Raw genomic sequence first — 15,058 nt, forward strand, 5'->3', positions numbered from 1 at the left:
TTCTCCTTATTGATCAACAAAGTCTAGTAAGAATTAACAAAAATACCTGGGTGCCTTCACTTACGACTGTAGCAACGTATGACCGGAAAGCCATTCCAAGTGATGGTCCTAAGCCGAGGACTTCCTGTTCTCTGCAAAACATTGTATCTACTCTGCGTATAAGTTACTAATGTGGCTTTGTGAGCAAAATATCCTCATACTCCCAACACTTGTGCCCTTTTCCCTCACTGTGTCCTCTCTGATGGTATTTAAGGCTGCTTCAGTAGGAAAAATATTTTCCCCACATCAAATATTTGCACGATTTCCCTTCTGTCACTGTGTGAAGTTCCTGGTAAATGTTAACATCTGAATGTTTTTTTAAAGAACGGTTTCCAACGTTTTTTTTTTAATTGAAAAAGTTTTTCAAATACAAGTTTTTCCCCCTTTCCCCCCCACTCCACCCTAACCCCCTCCCCCTCCCCTCCCCCTGTGGCTTCTCCAAAATAAAACCCAAATTAATAACAGATTATATAATACTTTACCATCCTTTTGTACCACCCCCCATATACTAACCCTTTCTTTCTAACAATATTATTATATCCCCCTTATACTATACATTTCAAAAACAACAATCAACTGTAAAATTATATAATAAATTCTAATTTAGCAATTTCATCTATTCAACTCATAATCTATCCTTCTAACAATATCATTATATCCCACTTATACTATACATTTCAAAGCAACATTCAAAGCAACTTTCAGCTGTAAAACTATATAATAAATCCTAATTTAGCAATTTCAACTCATAATCTATCCATTTCCTCCTCCCCCATACATATATCTCTTAATTCGAATCTTTTACGTATATTGATATAACATAACATCCCTTCTCCTAAACTAAACAATCAGTAAACCAACCTATCTCCACCCACTTTCCTACAGGTCTACATACATAATATTTTCAATATCTTTTATTCTTCTGCCCATTCCACTAAAAAAAAAATTTATTTACATATATATATAAAATCCTCAATTGACTTTAAGTTTGTAATCCATATGATATCTTCTGTAATGTCTCACATCTGGATTGTTAATTCCATTACCCATGTTAGGGTAACATCACATCCTAATTCCAACAGTATGTTCGGTATCTTCAATTACCATCTGCCCCCATCAATAGTAAATATTTTCATATATAAAAAAAACCACCCGAGTGACTTTATATTTATATTCCATATAGTGTCGTCTATAATGTCTTCCATCTAGATTATTAATTCCAACCACCGTGTTGGGGTAACAGCCAGATCTTCTGCATGCCCCAATCCCATAGTTCTCTTGCCTTATAGCTCAGCATAAACGTAATCCATTTGTCAAAGAATCCAAAATAGAAAATTCCAATCCACTCAATTTATGGCCATCTTCACATCCCAAGAGTGCAGCACTACAGAGATCTGTCACTCTCCTCAGGATAATATAAACCAATACTTTGCCTCAACTAAATTTCTAAATATTCAATCGTCTCTTGAGTAACTGGCATTACACTGTTGTTTGGTCCAAAAGTTTTTATTTTTGTAGGACCTGCTTCTTCTTTTCTTAACTTTTTGTGGCTTAGATCTCCATCCTGGTTTCCTTTCTATGAGTTGTATATCAACTGTTTGGTTTCCATGCTGGTCTGTAGCTTGATAAGTCATCACATTAGAATCCAAAGCCGCCTCTCTTGTATTTATAGGTAATCCAACTATAGCCTCCGAAGGAGAATCCAGAAGCGGCTCATCCACAAAAGCCTCTGTAACTTGTTGTTTTTCCGTTACCTCCACCTCCATCTGTTTAGCCTGAATTTCAATCTCTTGTTGATTTTGCTTTTCTTTATTCCCCTCGTGTATTATACGTGGAGATGTTAAACCCATTTTAAAAACCTTATAGTAAAATTCTTCCGCTTTTTCAGCTGTATTTAATTGATATCGTTCTCCTTGATATCTCAATATTATACCAACTGGGACATCCCACCTGAATGGGATGTTTTGTTTCTTTAGTTCAGTCACCAAAAATCCAAAATCCTTTCTACCTTTTAACATCTTAGGCGGTAGTTCTTTAAATATCCAGATCTTCCTTCCATGCATTTCAAGAGTGGAGTTGAAAGACTTTTGCACAATATCATTTCTTATTTCTTTATCAGTAAAGTAAATCACCACATCTCTAGGCAACTGCCTTTGCTTTGCCACCCAAGAATTAACTCTGTAGGCCTTATCAATCTTGCAGGATACATCTTCAGGGCTAACCTTTAAAATCCCAGCCAGAACTTCAGCAGACATCTTTCTCAAATCTTGTCTTTTATCTTCCTGTGTTCCCCTAATTCTAACCGCAAATTCCATGAGTCTGAATTGCATTATTGTGGTTTCATTTTCAATCCTTTGTTTTATATTATCTACATTGTAAGTCTTATAGTCAGCTTCCTTTATTTTTTTAAACTCTACTTCTGAGCTTTTTTCTTGAATCCTTATTAAATCATTTTCAATTCTTTGTATTTTATTATCCAAATTATAAATCTTATCATCAACTTCCTTAGTGTCTATTTTTGAATTTATAATTTCATCCATCTTCAGAATTATTTCTATAAAACTTTTCATATGTTGCTTCAGAATATCATACTTTTGTTGAATCAACTCTTTAATTTCCTGTCTAAAATTTTCAAGATTCAGATTCACAGTCTTATCATGTCTTGCCATCTCCTCCGGTAAAAATTTCTTTAGGTCTATGAAGCCATTCTTCTGCATCTGCAAACTCTCAACTTGTTTATGCGATTTATAAATGGGAGAGCCCCCCCCCCATGGCTTGGTTATCTGGCTTTGTCAGTTTTAGCGCCATCCTGCCACACAAAAGATTTTTTTTTCCTTTTTCCTTTTAAAGAAAAAGACTTCTCTCCAAACAATATCAATCACAAGTCTCTAAGAAGGAAGAAACATGAAATAAGAATTTTTTCTCTCACTTCTAACCAGCACTTTTGCTAGATACTTTGTAACTTTGTAACGTTATAAGCTATTCAAACGGAAGGACTTTCACTTTCAGCTTTTCTCAAGCCTCAGCCAGTCGCCATTTTAAACTCTCCTTTTTCCTCCTTTCACTCTTCTTTAACTTTAAAATCAGTCTTGGGGTTAGAATACTTGCAGTTTAGAATCCCCGATTCGAATTTCATCCTGCTTATTCAGATGATCTGTTAATTTCGTTGATTGGTCCGGTCCCAGCGCCTGGCTCTGCAAAAAGGCAGAGTTCTCCCGAAGTCCGGAGCAGCGGCGAGCGGAAATAGGGAGCCACAACCTGCTCGTCCCCAAGAGTAAAAAAAAGAATTCTGGGGACTTCGCAGAGAGCTCTACCTGCCCTCGCCTGCTCTGTCTCACATTTCCTTCAGGAAATGGAGTTTTTCGAGCCGCCTTTCAGATGTAAAGGCGGATCTTTACAGGCAACGGGGCTGGCGGTCTCAGAGGACCATCTGGCGGCGACGGAAGCCAGACCGGAAGCCCGGTTTCCAACATTTTTCACACCTGAAGAGATTTATCTCTGCTATGGACTTTCTGGTGCTTTTTTAGCTTTGATTTACTATGAAAAGGTTTCTCGCACTCTGCACACTTGTGAAGCTATTCTCTTGTGTGATTTCGGGTGTGCATTTGAAGTTTTGAACGATGGGCAAAACATTTCCCACACTCCAGACATTTATATGGGTTTTCTCTAGTGTGGATTCGCTGATGTATCACAAGAGTATCTTTCCGAGAAAAACATTTATCACACTCCAGACATTTATATGGGTTTTCTCCAGTGTGGATTCGCTGATGTATCACAAGAGTATCTTTCCGAGAAAAACATTTTCCACACTCCAGACATTTATATGGGGTTTCTCCAGTGTGGATTTGCTGATGTATCACAAGATTATCTTTCCGAGAAAAACATTTCCCACACTCCAGACATTTATATGGGTTTTCTCCAGTGTGGATTCGCTGATGTATCACAAGAGTATCTTTCCGAGAAAAACATTTTCCACACTCCAGACATTTATATGGGTTTTCTCCAGTGTGGGTTCGCTGATGTATCACAAGATTATCTTTCCGAGAAAAACATTTATCACACTCTGAGCATTTGTGGGGTTTCTCTCCTGTATGAATTCGGCTGTGACTTCTAAGGGAAGATGGGTCAGCAAATGCTCTCCCACAGTCTAAACATTTGTAGTTTTTTTCCCCTGTGTGAATTTTCACATGACTTCTAAGGGCTGATGAGGTACGATAAAATCTTCCACAGTCGTTGCATTCATATGGCTTCTCCCCTGTGTGTGTTTTATGATGTGTCCAAAGGTCTCCCTTTTGAGTGAAACATTTTCCACATTCAACGCATCTGAATGGCTTCTCTCCTGTGTGGAGCCTTTGATGTCTTCCAAGGTGTTGTTTTTGGGAAAAGCATTTCCCACACTCCCCACATTTGTAGGGTTTCTCACCTGTGTGGATTCTCTGATGAATTTGAAGCACTCCTGGGAAAAAAAAACTTTTCCCACACTCCCCACATTTATAGGGCAACTCTCCTTTATGCCATTCCTGGTGTCTCTGAAGTTCATAAGAATACATAAATCGCTTCTCACATTCTGGGCATTCATAGGGTCTTTCTCCAGTATGAATTTTTTGATGTCGCTCCAGGGTTGATTTTGTGGAAAAACATTTCCCACATTCGAGGCACTTTTCGTTTTTCTCACCTCTGTGTGTTTTCTCATGACTCCGAAGAGATGAACTCTGGATGAAACATTTTCCACACTCAAAGCATTTGTAAGATTTTATTCCTGCATGAACCTGCTTATGGACCCAAAGACTTGAGTTCTGGCAAAAGCTCTTCCCACATTCCCAACACTTGTAAGGTTTCTCCCCTGTGTGAATTCTCTCGTGGTTTCTGAGAGTGGTTTTTTCACCGAAAAACTTCCCACATTCCAGACATCGATAAGGTTTCTCTCCAGTGTGGATTTTCTGATGTGAAAGAAGTCCTGACTTTAGACCAAAGCGTAAGTCACATTCCTCACATTTATAGGTTTTTACTGTCGGGGGCCTTCTGAGATCTTTGGTGTGTTTTCCAGAGAAGGATTTCTTACCCTCTAAACCTTTTCTGGATCCACTTCCCACATGGACCTTCCTGTGGGTCAAAAGGAGGGACCGGCGAGCAAATGATTTCCCACACTCCCCACATTTGCAGGGTTTCTCCTCTTTGTGCCTCTTCTGGTGACTCCGAAGTTGAGAAGAACTCACAAATCGTTTCTCGCATTCTGGGCATTCATAGGGTCTCTCTCTGGTGTGAAGTCTCTGATGTTCAGTTAGGGTTGACTTGTCAGCAAAACATTTCCCACATTCTGGGCACTTTTCGTTTTTCTCCCCTGTGTGTGTTTTCTCATGTCTCTGAAATGATGAGCTCTCAGTGAAACATTTTCCACACTCAAAGCATTTGTAAGGTTTGATTCCTGCATGGCTCTTCCCATGGCGCCTAAAACTTGACTTCTGAGAAAAGCTCTTCCCACATTCCCAACAGTTGTAAGGTTTCTCTCCTGTGTGGATTCTCATGTGGTCCCCGAGAGTGGCTTTTGCACGGAAAAATTTCCCACATTCCAGACATTGATAAGGTTTCTCTCCAGTGTGGATTTTCCGATGTGTACGAAGGCTTGACTTTAGACCAAAGCGTAAGTCACATTTCTCACATTTATAGGTTTTTACTGTTGGGGGGCTTCTGAGATCTTTGGTGTCTTTTCCAGAGAAGGATTTCTCGCCCTCCAAACCTTCACTGCATCTGCTTCCCACATGGACTTTCCTGTGGGTGAAAAGGTGGGACTGGAGAGTAAAGGATTTCCCACACTCTAAGCATTCATGGGTTTTTTTGTCCTTTTGTGGAGTGCTGCTTGTGTCTGACGGGGCATCCAAAAGTTTCCCAGGCTCCATCCTTTTTGGCGGAAGCTGCCTTGGGCTGATTTTCTAATATTTGTTGATAGTTGACTTGCAAGGTAGATCTAGTTTTATCCGCTGTTGGAAGGCAAAAGAAGCAGAGAACATTATTTCCTTTCCAGAAATGTAGAGTGTCACAAAATCTCTAGAAGGAAAACACATGTTGTTGTGGTCATTAAGTGATTTTGGGGGGGTTGTTAAGTGAAGGAAGACGCAGGGAAGAAATGGAGGGGTGCCTGAAGGGGGTGGTGGACACCCTGGAAGTCCAGCACAGGCCACGCCTGAATTAGGAGAGCTGCAGTGGGGTGCAAAGCTGCAGCTGCCCCCAGAAGCCTCAGTCGCCCCATCTGGGCTCTGCAATGGGGCAGAAATGCCAAGATGGTGCCTTATTTATTTATCTATCTATCTATCTATCTATCTATCTATCTATCTATCTATCTATCTATCTATCTATCTATCTATCTATCTATCTATCTATCTATCGGACTTATATGTCGCCCTTTCTCCACAAGGACTCAGGGCGGCTCACAGCAATAAAGCAACAACAAGTCCAGATTAAAATTTAAATGATAAAAGAATCTAAAATTCCCATTAAAACCCCTTCAGTCCAGGCCAGCCTGGCGAAACAACCATGTTTTAAGGTCACGGCGGAAGGAGCAAAGATCGGGGGCCACCCGGAGCTCCAAGGGGAGCTGATTCCAGAGGGTAGGTGCGCCTACAGAGAAGGCTCGCTCTCTAGGGGCCGTCAGCCAACATTACTTGGCTCAATCGTTACAGTAATTGAGCAAAGACATCATGCGATACCTCACATAATGACCACTTTGCTAAACGATTGAGATTCCAATTCAACTTGTAGTCATACGTCGAGGACTACCTACAGGGAACCCAAAAGATTAAGGCATCACAGAAGCCAAAGAGGAGGAAAGGAAGCTGAGGTTAGTGTAAGCAACCCTTTTTCTTTTCCCGTTTTCTTGCTTTTTCTGCTTATTCCACTTATGAGCTCCATCCCATCATGGCTAGTTGATCCTGGCTTCCTCGTGACACGTCTCCTCTCCCTGCATGGATCCGTTTCACAGCTCAGTCTCTTCCTTTGGGAAGACAGTGCAACCCTCCTTCGTGCTCTTTATTTATTTGCACTTTAAATTTATTTGCCACCCATCTCGCCGAGGGGCCCAGGGGTCTTATGAGAGTAAAAATGGAGAAAGGAATAGAAGTGTAAACGTAACAGTATCAAGGTAATAAAAATGATGAGCACCCCGAAAAGCATCACTGCTGATCAGAGCAAATAAAGCTACACAGAGCTTCCCAAAATTGAAATGAATGATCCTGTTTGTTATCTCAACTGGCCCTGAAAGCAACAGAAGAAAGAAAAAGAAAACCAACAATCTGAGCTGCGACATGGCTTAATCCTGGAGTATATTTATTCCTAGGGTTTCTGAAGGGGGGGGAGGCCTCATTGAATACCTTCAGAAGGAAAAGCCCCAAATAAAGGATCCCCAATAAAGGATCCAGAGAATTTCAATTAAAATGTAAACTTTAGGAGAAGGCCTAAGCGCTTCAGCTTACTAAACCAGGGGTCCCCAACGTTTCGGATCTCAGGGAGCACTAAATTCATAATTTTAAATTCCACAGACCACTAATATAATCTGCCTAATGACCGGCTGGGTGGGCTAGGTGATCATGTGATTGGATGGGCGTGGCCAACTCGATGTCCAACTCTATGTCACTCACTTTGGGGGCCGGAGCGCCCTAGTGCTCGAAGACAGCGGGTGCGTGCTCCCTTAACATAATATGGCCCCCTGCTCCCGCCATATCTACCCCTCCCACTCACAGTACCGATGGTGAAAACACAGTCTGGACAAGCTCGACCCCCCCCATTACCCCCGGATCCCCCCCACCCCCCACCGCGCATCATGGCCAGGCCCAACCCTCCCCTTGGTGGGTTATCCCCCAAACCCACAACCCTAGTTCCCATCCAACCCCCCTCCCCCCTCCCCAGACCCCTTAAAAGGTTAAACAAAGACAATTTTAAAAAACCCCTCAGCCCCCTCTTTGCGTCATGCCATAATGTATGCAGATTGTTCCTGTTTAGGCCTTGTCCCATAATGCACTTGGGGTTACAGTTTAGTACAGCGGTCACCAACTGGTGATCTGTGGACCACTGGTGGTCCGTGAGAAAATTTTCGTGGCCGCATTAAAACTTTTTGCATTTTTTTATATTGCACTAAATCAGGGGTCCTCGAACTATGGCCCCTGGGCTGGGTATGTGCACTGAACGTTTGTGTTTCTGCAGAGAGTCTCTCCCCTTTGGGGTCTTTTTGTGCGGGTTGGAGGGGGGCAGAAATTCCAACTTGGGGTCTGCTTCAGCCTCCTGGTGCAGGGCTTTGGACGAAGGCTGGAGGGAAGAGCCAGCTGTTTTGCCAATCCTTTTTCGTGGTGGCTCCAACAACTGTTTCCTATTGGGGCCCTAAGGGGCCCAAGAGGGGAGGCAAGAGTGGCTGGCAGGGGAGGGTCGGGCCTGGCCATGACGCGTGATGGGGGGTGGGGGGGATCCGGGGGTAATGGGGGGGGGTCGAGCTTGTCCAGACTGTGTTTTCACCATCGGTACTGTGAGTGGGAGGGGTAGATATGGCGGGAGCAGGGGGCCATATTATGTTAAGGGAGCACGCACCCGCTGTCTTTGAGCAGTAGGGCGCTCCGGCCCCCAAAGCTCCACTCGTTTTCCAGGTTGCACAGACCCTCAGGGCCCAGGCCTTCGACTGATGTTGTGCAATGCCAGGTCTGTAGTAAATAAAGCCCCCCTCATTTGTGAACTTGTTCAGGAGGGGGGAGCGGACCTGGCAGGTATTACGGAGACCTGGTTGGGCCCGGAGAGAGGGGTTCCTCTGGTAGAAAGGTGCCCACCAGGTTTCCACGCATTCCATCAGCCGAGGCCACAGCGGAGGGGAGGGGGAGTAGCGGTTATTCTTAGAGAAGGCCTTAGGCCGAGGGAGACCACTGTTCCTCAGACGGCCGGTTTTGAGTCCCTCCTTGTGAAGTGGGGCCATGGGGTTCAGATGGGTCTGTTGATCACGTACCTGGCTCCCTGCCACGTGGCTGCAGCCCTGCCTGAGCTACTCAACGTTATCGCCGCGGTGGCGGTTGAAACCCCCAGACTTATGGTCATGGGGGATTTCAACCTGCCGTACGTGGGTGAGGCGTCTGAGGTGGCTCGGGAGTTCATGGCTTCCATGACGGCCATGGACCTGACCCAGCTAATTCATGGCCCTACGCACATGGGGGGAAACACACTGGACTTGTTTTTTGTCTCTGGACAGTGGTTGACTGATCTCGAGATAGGGGACATAGTCATCGAGCCCTTGTCATGGTCATGATCACTCTCTCTTTCGCCTTGACTTTCGAACCGCGGTAACCCGCCGCAGGGAGGCAGAACCGATAAGATGGTACCGCCCCAGGCGCCTGATGGAACCTGATAAGTTCCAGATGGATCTTGGGCCAATCCCCGAGGATCTGGCTCACGCCTCGACTGGAGACCTAGTGGCTGCCTGGGACAGGGCGGCCGCTGGAGCTCTGGATCGAGTCGTGCCTTTGCGGCCTCTGACCCGGCGCTGATCTCACCTGGCTCCTTGGTTCACCGAGGAGCTCAGGGAGATGAAGCGCCGGAAAAGACGCCGAGAGAGTAGTTGGAGGGCTAGTCTTTCTGAATCGGACCGGACACTGGTAAGATCTCATATTAGGAATTACCTAGTGGCGATAAAAGCAGCAAAATGTACTAATTTGCTGCTCTTATTGCGTCATCAGATAATCGCCCGGCCGCCCTGTTTAGGGTGACCCACTCCCTGCTCCACCAGGAAGCACGGGAGGACCCCTTAAAGGGAAGAGCCGAGGATTTTTGTTTAGTATCTGCATGACAAAATCACTCAGATTCGGGAAGGTCTGGACTCCGACTGGGTAGGTCCAGCCAGGGTGACGGAGGCAGGTCTTGAGAATGTTATCTGGGATGAGTTTGATCCTGTGACCCCAGATGACGTGGACAGGATTCTGGGTAGATTGAACGCGACCACGTGTTTGTTGGACCCGTGTCCCTCCTGGTTAGTGCTGGCTTCCTGGGAGGTGACGCTAGGCTGGCTCCAGAGGACTATAAATGTTTTATTGGGTGAGGGTGCCTTCCCTGCCACCTTGAAGGAGGCGGTGGTGAGGCCTCTCCTCAAGAAGCCCTCCCTGGACCCGGCAGTATTGGCTAATTATCATCCAGTCTCCAACCTTCGCTTTGTGGCGAAGGTTGTTGAGAGTGTGGTTGCGCGACAGCTTCCCCAGTACCTGGATGAAACGTCGTATCTGGATCCGTTCCAGTCGGGTTTCAGGCCTGGGTACAGCACGGAAACGGCATTGGTCGCATTGGCTGATGATCTCTGGAGGGCTCGGGACAGGGGTTGCTCCTCTGTCCTGGTCCTGTTAGATCTCTCAGCGGCTTTTGATACCATCGACCATGGTATCATGCTGCACCGGTTGGAAGAGTTGGGGGTGGGAGGCACCGTACTATGGTGGTTCTCCTCCTTTCTCTCTGACCGGTCGCAGTCTATGTTGACAGGGGGGCAGAGGTCGACCCCAAGGCCCCTCATATGTGGGGTGCCACAGGGATCGGTCCTCTCGCCCCTTTTGTTCAACATTTATGTAAAGCCGCTGGGCGAGATAATCCGTGGTTTCGGGGTGAAGTACCATTATGCTGACGACACCCAGCTGTACATCTCCACCCCGGGCCACCCCAACAATGCCCTTGAAGTGATGTCCCGGTGCCTGGAAGCCGTACGGATCTGGATGGGGAGAAACAGCTCAGGCTCAACCCATCCAAGACTGAGTGGCTGTAGTTTCCGACGTCCCGATATAATCAGCTGGTGCCATCGCTGACTATTGGGGGCGAAACATTGGCCCCCACGGAAAGGGCTCGCAACTTGGGCGTCCTCCTGGATTCACGGCTGTCGTTAGAAGAGCACTTGACGGCCGTGACTGGGAGGATTTTTCATCAGGTTCGCCTGATCCGCCAGTTGCGTCCCTTTCTAGATCGGGACTCTCTACACAGTCATTCATGCCCTCATCACCTCTCGTCTGGACTATTGTAACGCTCTCTACATGGGGCTCCCCTTGAGGTGCACTCGGAGGCTCCAACTGGCGCAAAGTGCGGCCGCGCGGGTGGTTATGGGAGCGACGTGGAGTTCCCATGTAACACCTCTCCTGCGCGAGCTGCACTTGCTCCCGGTGGTCTTCCGAGTGCGCTTCAAGGTTCTGGTTATCACCTTTAAAGCGCTCCATGGCTTAGGACCTGGTTATCTACGGGACCACCTGCTACCACCAATAGCCTCCCACCAGCCAGTATGCTCCTATAGTGAGGGGCTCCTCCGTGTGCTGTCGGCCAAACAATGTCGACTTGCGGCCCCTAGGGGGAGAGCCTTCTCTGTGGGGGCACCTACGATCTGGAATGAGCTCCCCCCGGAGATACGGAGGATCCCGGATCTGTGCACATTCTGTCGCGCGCTCAAGACTTTTTTATTTCATCAAGCTGGCCTGGCCTAAATCTTCTCCCCTTTTTAAATGCAAATTTTAATCTATTTTTAAATTATGGGGTATTTTAAATTTGTTCAGCCAAATTATTTAATTCGTTTTTATTCTATTTTAAATTTTTGTATTTATGTGTTTTATCTTCTGGCTGTTCACCGCCCTGAGTCCTTCGGGAGTAGGGTGGTATAGAAATTTAAATAAATAAAATAAATAAATAAATAAATAAAATAAATAAATAAATAGCTAAGAATGTATCGCTGAAACAAGACCCAGTTTGGGCTGAGAGAACATTTCCCCCTGAAAGAACCAGATGAAGGCTGGGCAGGGCAGCCCCACCTCCACTTGAGTCCCCAGGCAGCCTCTTTTGGCTTCAGGGCTGCCTCCTCCCCCCCCCCCCGGCCGATGCGACTCCCCCACTCCGTGGCCTTCTGCTCAGGGTCCACCTCCAACTCCACCAAGAGTGGCTTCTTACAACTAATACAGATCAAACAAATTTTGCCTTCACTCTGCACCTTGGCAGAAAAACCCAATTTTATTTCATGGCATGGGCCCTGGGTACTTGCAGGATCACCTTCTGCCTGCCTCCAACCGCCCAGTGCGCTCACATAGGACTGCCCTCCTCCGGGTGCCATCGGCCAGACAATGTCGGCTGATGACGCCCAGGATGAGGGCGTTCTCTGTGGGCGCACCGACCCTCTGGAACGGTTTACCCACTGGGCTCCGGATGGCCCCCGACCTCCGCTCTTTCCGCGGTGACCTAAAGACATGGCTTTTCCAACAAATTTGCTGATCTGATGGGAGCTTTTAACTTTAATTCTTTGGGGATTTTAAATTGAGTATTTTAGTCGTAATTTTACTGTTTTATTGTTTTATCTTATCTAGTCCTTCAGGAGAAGTATAAATAAACTAAACTAAACTAAACTATTGCATTGTCACATAAAGATTTTTTTAAAAGCTTATTTTCCAAACCAAATTTCATTGACTCACCTTTAAAGTTACAGCCAAGAAGTCTCTGGGCCACCTCTCTGAGTCAAGGCCAAGGATGACCCTCACTTGGTTTGATTTCTCCTTAACTGATTGGCCCTTTGTGCAGGAAGCTGCTTCTCCAGCGGGGCCAAGATTCCCAAATTTTCTAGGATGGAGTCCTGGCCAAAATGTTGCGTGTTCTGATCCAAGAAGGCCCCTTTCTCCTCTCTGCAGTTCACGGCCAGATCCTCGCTGGTCTCCTGCAAAGAGAAATGAAAAAGGCTCAGATGCCGACAGTAACACTGAGCTTAATCTATAAATGACCTGGACGGGGAAGGAAAAAATAGGATTGTTTGCTGAGGATACAAAATAAAAGGAGATAGAATTGAGATTCAAGAAGATCTTGATGGGCCAAAATGGAAGAAACCAGCAGGATGAAGTCCAACAGGGAGCAACAAATAGTTGTGACTAGAAAACTCAAAGGAAGACAAGCGAGATCAGAAAAGGGATCCTGTTTCCTGCTCTTTTTGGAGGCTGCAAGGCCATCAGAATTCCAGGCTTCCTGGGACCCAGTGCTACTTTGGACAGGCATTTTAAAATCATGTACCGTAAGGCAACCTCCTTGCCATCAGTTTGTTCTAGGAGCCGCTCACAAGACCAGCCTCACAACTTCCTTAGAGTTTGTGCTTTCTAAAAGATCCACCGTGGAGGCGATGCCACATCCAGGACTCCCCATTGCAACCAGGCCGGTCACTCTGTGTTAAATCCACATTGCATATCTCAAGACACCTTTTAAAGCTCCGTTTACTCCAGTTTTCCAACTGCGCTTGAGGGAAACGGATCTTCAGAGGCTTCCAGTTCAAGCGGACCACACAGAGACCTTCTGCAAACAACCTCCCCTAAAGCTTCTTCCCGGATCCATCCGGATCCCCCTGGAGAGCCTTTGTCGGGCGAAGAGGGGGCAGATCCACCCCGGGGATTAGAGAGAGACTTTTCTGAAAGCAACTTCGCCACACCTCCGTCTAGGATCCCCCCGGATCCCCCAGGGAAGCTTTGGTCGGGCGAGGAGGGGGCAGATCCACCCCGGGGATTAGAGAGAGACTTTTCTGAAAGCAACTTCGCCACAGCTCCGTCTAGGATCCCCCCGGATCCCCCAGGGAAGCTTTGGTCGGGCGAGGAGGTGGCAGTAATCAACCTCGGGGACGGAGCCCGCTTTGCCCCCCTGGAGGGAAGGGAGGGATCGGCTCCCTGCAGGCAACGCCAGAGCCGGATCTCCCCGAGGAAAGCCCGGCAAGCCGAAGAGCGGGATCCGCAGCTCCCTTCCCCCTGGCGGGGAGAGGATCTCCTGGGAGGAGGGGCGGCCTGGAGGCCGGAGGGAGAGCAGCCCCACCTGACGCCAGCGGGATCCAGAAACCTCTCCGGAGGGATCCAGCGCCGATCTTCGCCGGGCGAAGCGGAACACGCGGAGGGCAGCGGAGATCCAGCGAGGGGGAGGGGAGAGGCGTGGGCGGGGCTTCTGCGCCCATCTGGAGTTCCGCCCCCTCCTTGCAGCCCCGCCCCTCAGCAGCCTCTGCTCCTCCCCCTCCCTCCCCCCCAATCTCCCCCCCCAGCCAGGAAGCCTCCGCCGTTCCTCCGAGGGGCGTCGGGGTCGAGGGTTCCTCTGCCCATGGAAAGAGTGTCCCCTGCCCGGTGGAAGCGGGGCTGCCCTCCTCCTGCTCCAGGGTGCCTGGGAGAGCTTGGATGAAGCCCCTTGGAGGGTTTTCTCTTGAGGAGCTCCGTGGAAAGGGCCAGGAACCTTCACTTCCCTTTTGGGGGTTTCTTTCCTTTTTGGGGGGTTCCTTCCTAACTGGATAATAAATATTTCTTTTTCCTCTCAGGAACTTTTCATTCAGCTGCCATCAGATCTTACACTGATCTCTAATAGTCCCTGGTGCAGGGGTTCCATGAAGACCCTCCATCCTGAGGGTTTAAACTGGGGGGGGGATCTCTGAGCAGAGATGGGGCTTCTCTCATTCCTTTGCTAATCACCAGAAGCGCCCCCAGACAGGAAAGAAGAGACTTTGGGGGAGCAGCCCAGATCTGATGCTTTTTCCCATAGAGGCAGCACAATTCAACTGGGAAACAAGGCTGAAAATATTGCCAAGCCACTGTCCAATAGAAATGATTCCATTTTTCATTTATGTGAGATTTAAAAACCCAAAATTTGATACAACTCGAAGACACATCTGGTGAACAAAATCAAAGACTTATTGAAAACCAGGAAAATAAAAAGAAAAGCGGTTGCAAATGTCATAATGAATAAGTCCAGTTGATCCATGACTTAATGGAGTCTGCCTATTATGGGTCTGGGTCATAGGTCCCATTTGGAGATGTGTCCGTCATAACTTCAAAGGGTTGCAGGTTGATGGCTGCCTGGAGTGAACCTCCATGATGGCTGCCTCTGTCCTCCAGCTGTGCCTGATGAGCTCTTGGCTCAAAGGGGGGACCGACCCAAACTCAGCCTCTCCCACTGGAGCTGAGAAGGGAAGACGGCAGAGACCCCCACAGGAGGGGCCCCAAATAATGGAACCCCCTTTGATGGCAGGAGGAGCTGAATG

General features: G+C 47.2%; 1 protein-coding gene across 1 annotated transcript; it reads right to left on the minus strand.

Annotated features, from left to right (window-relative positions):
- Nucleotides 1-471: 471 nt before the first annotated feature.
- On the minus strand, nt 472-13,956 carry LOC148115862 (uncharacterized). Its single transcript, XM_087884224.1, has 3 exons — nt 13,852-13,956; nt 12,483-12,721; nt 472-6,017 (listed from the first exon to the last, which is right to left on the minus strand). Exon 3 carries the CDS (start codon nt 5,934-5,936, stop codon nt 3,615-3,617), a length of 2,322 nt encoding a protein of 773 aa, XP_087740350.1. The 5' UTR covers nt 5,937-6,017; nt 12,483-12,721; nt 13,852-13,956; the 3' UTR covers nt 472-3,614.
- Nucleotides 13,957-15,058: the final 1,102 nt, after the last annotated feature.

The sequence above is a fragment of the Pantherophis guttatus genome, chromosome 2, assembly GCF_059756535.1.
Source record: "Pantherophis guttatus breed Tessera chromosome 2, ASM5975653v1, whole genome shotgun sequence".
Lineage (NCBI taxonomy): Eukaryota > Metazoa > Chordata > Lepidosauria > Squamata > Colubridae > Pantherophis > Pantherophis guttatus.

Bases quoted from the DNA above. Each gene is read 5' to 3' on its own strand.
- LOC148115862 (XM_087884224.1), bottom strand. From the start codon at position 5,936: ATGGAGCCTGGGAAACTTTTGGATGCCCCGTCAGACACAAGCAGCACT.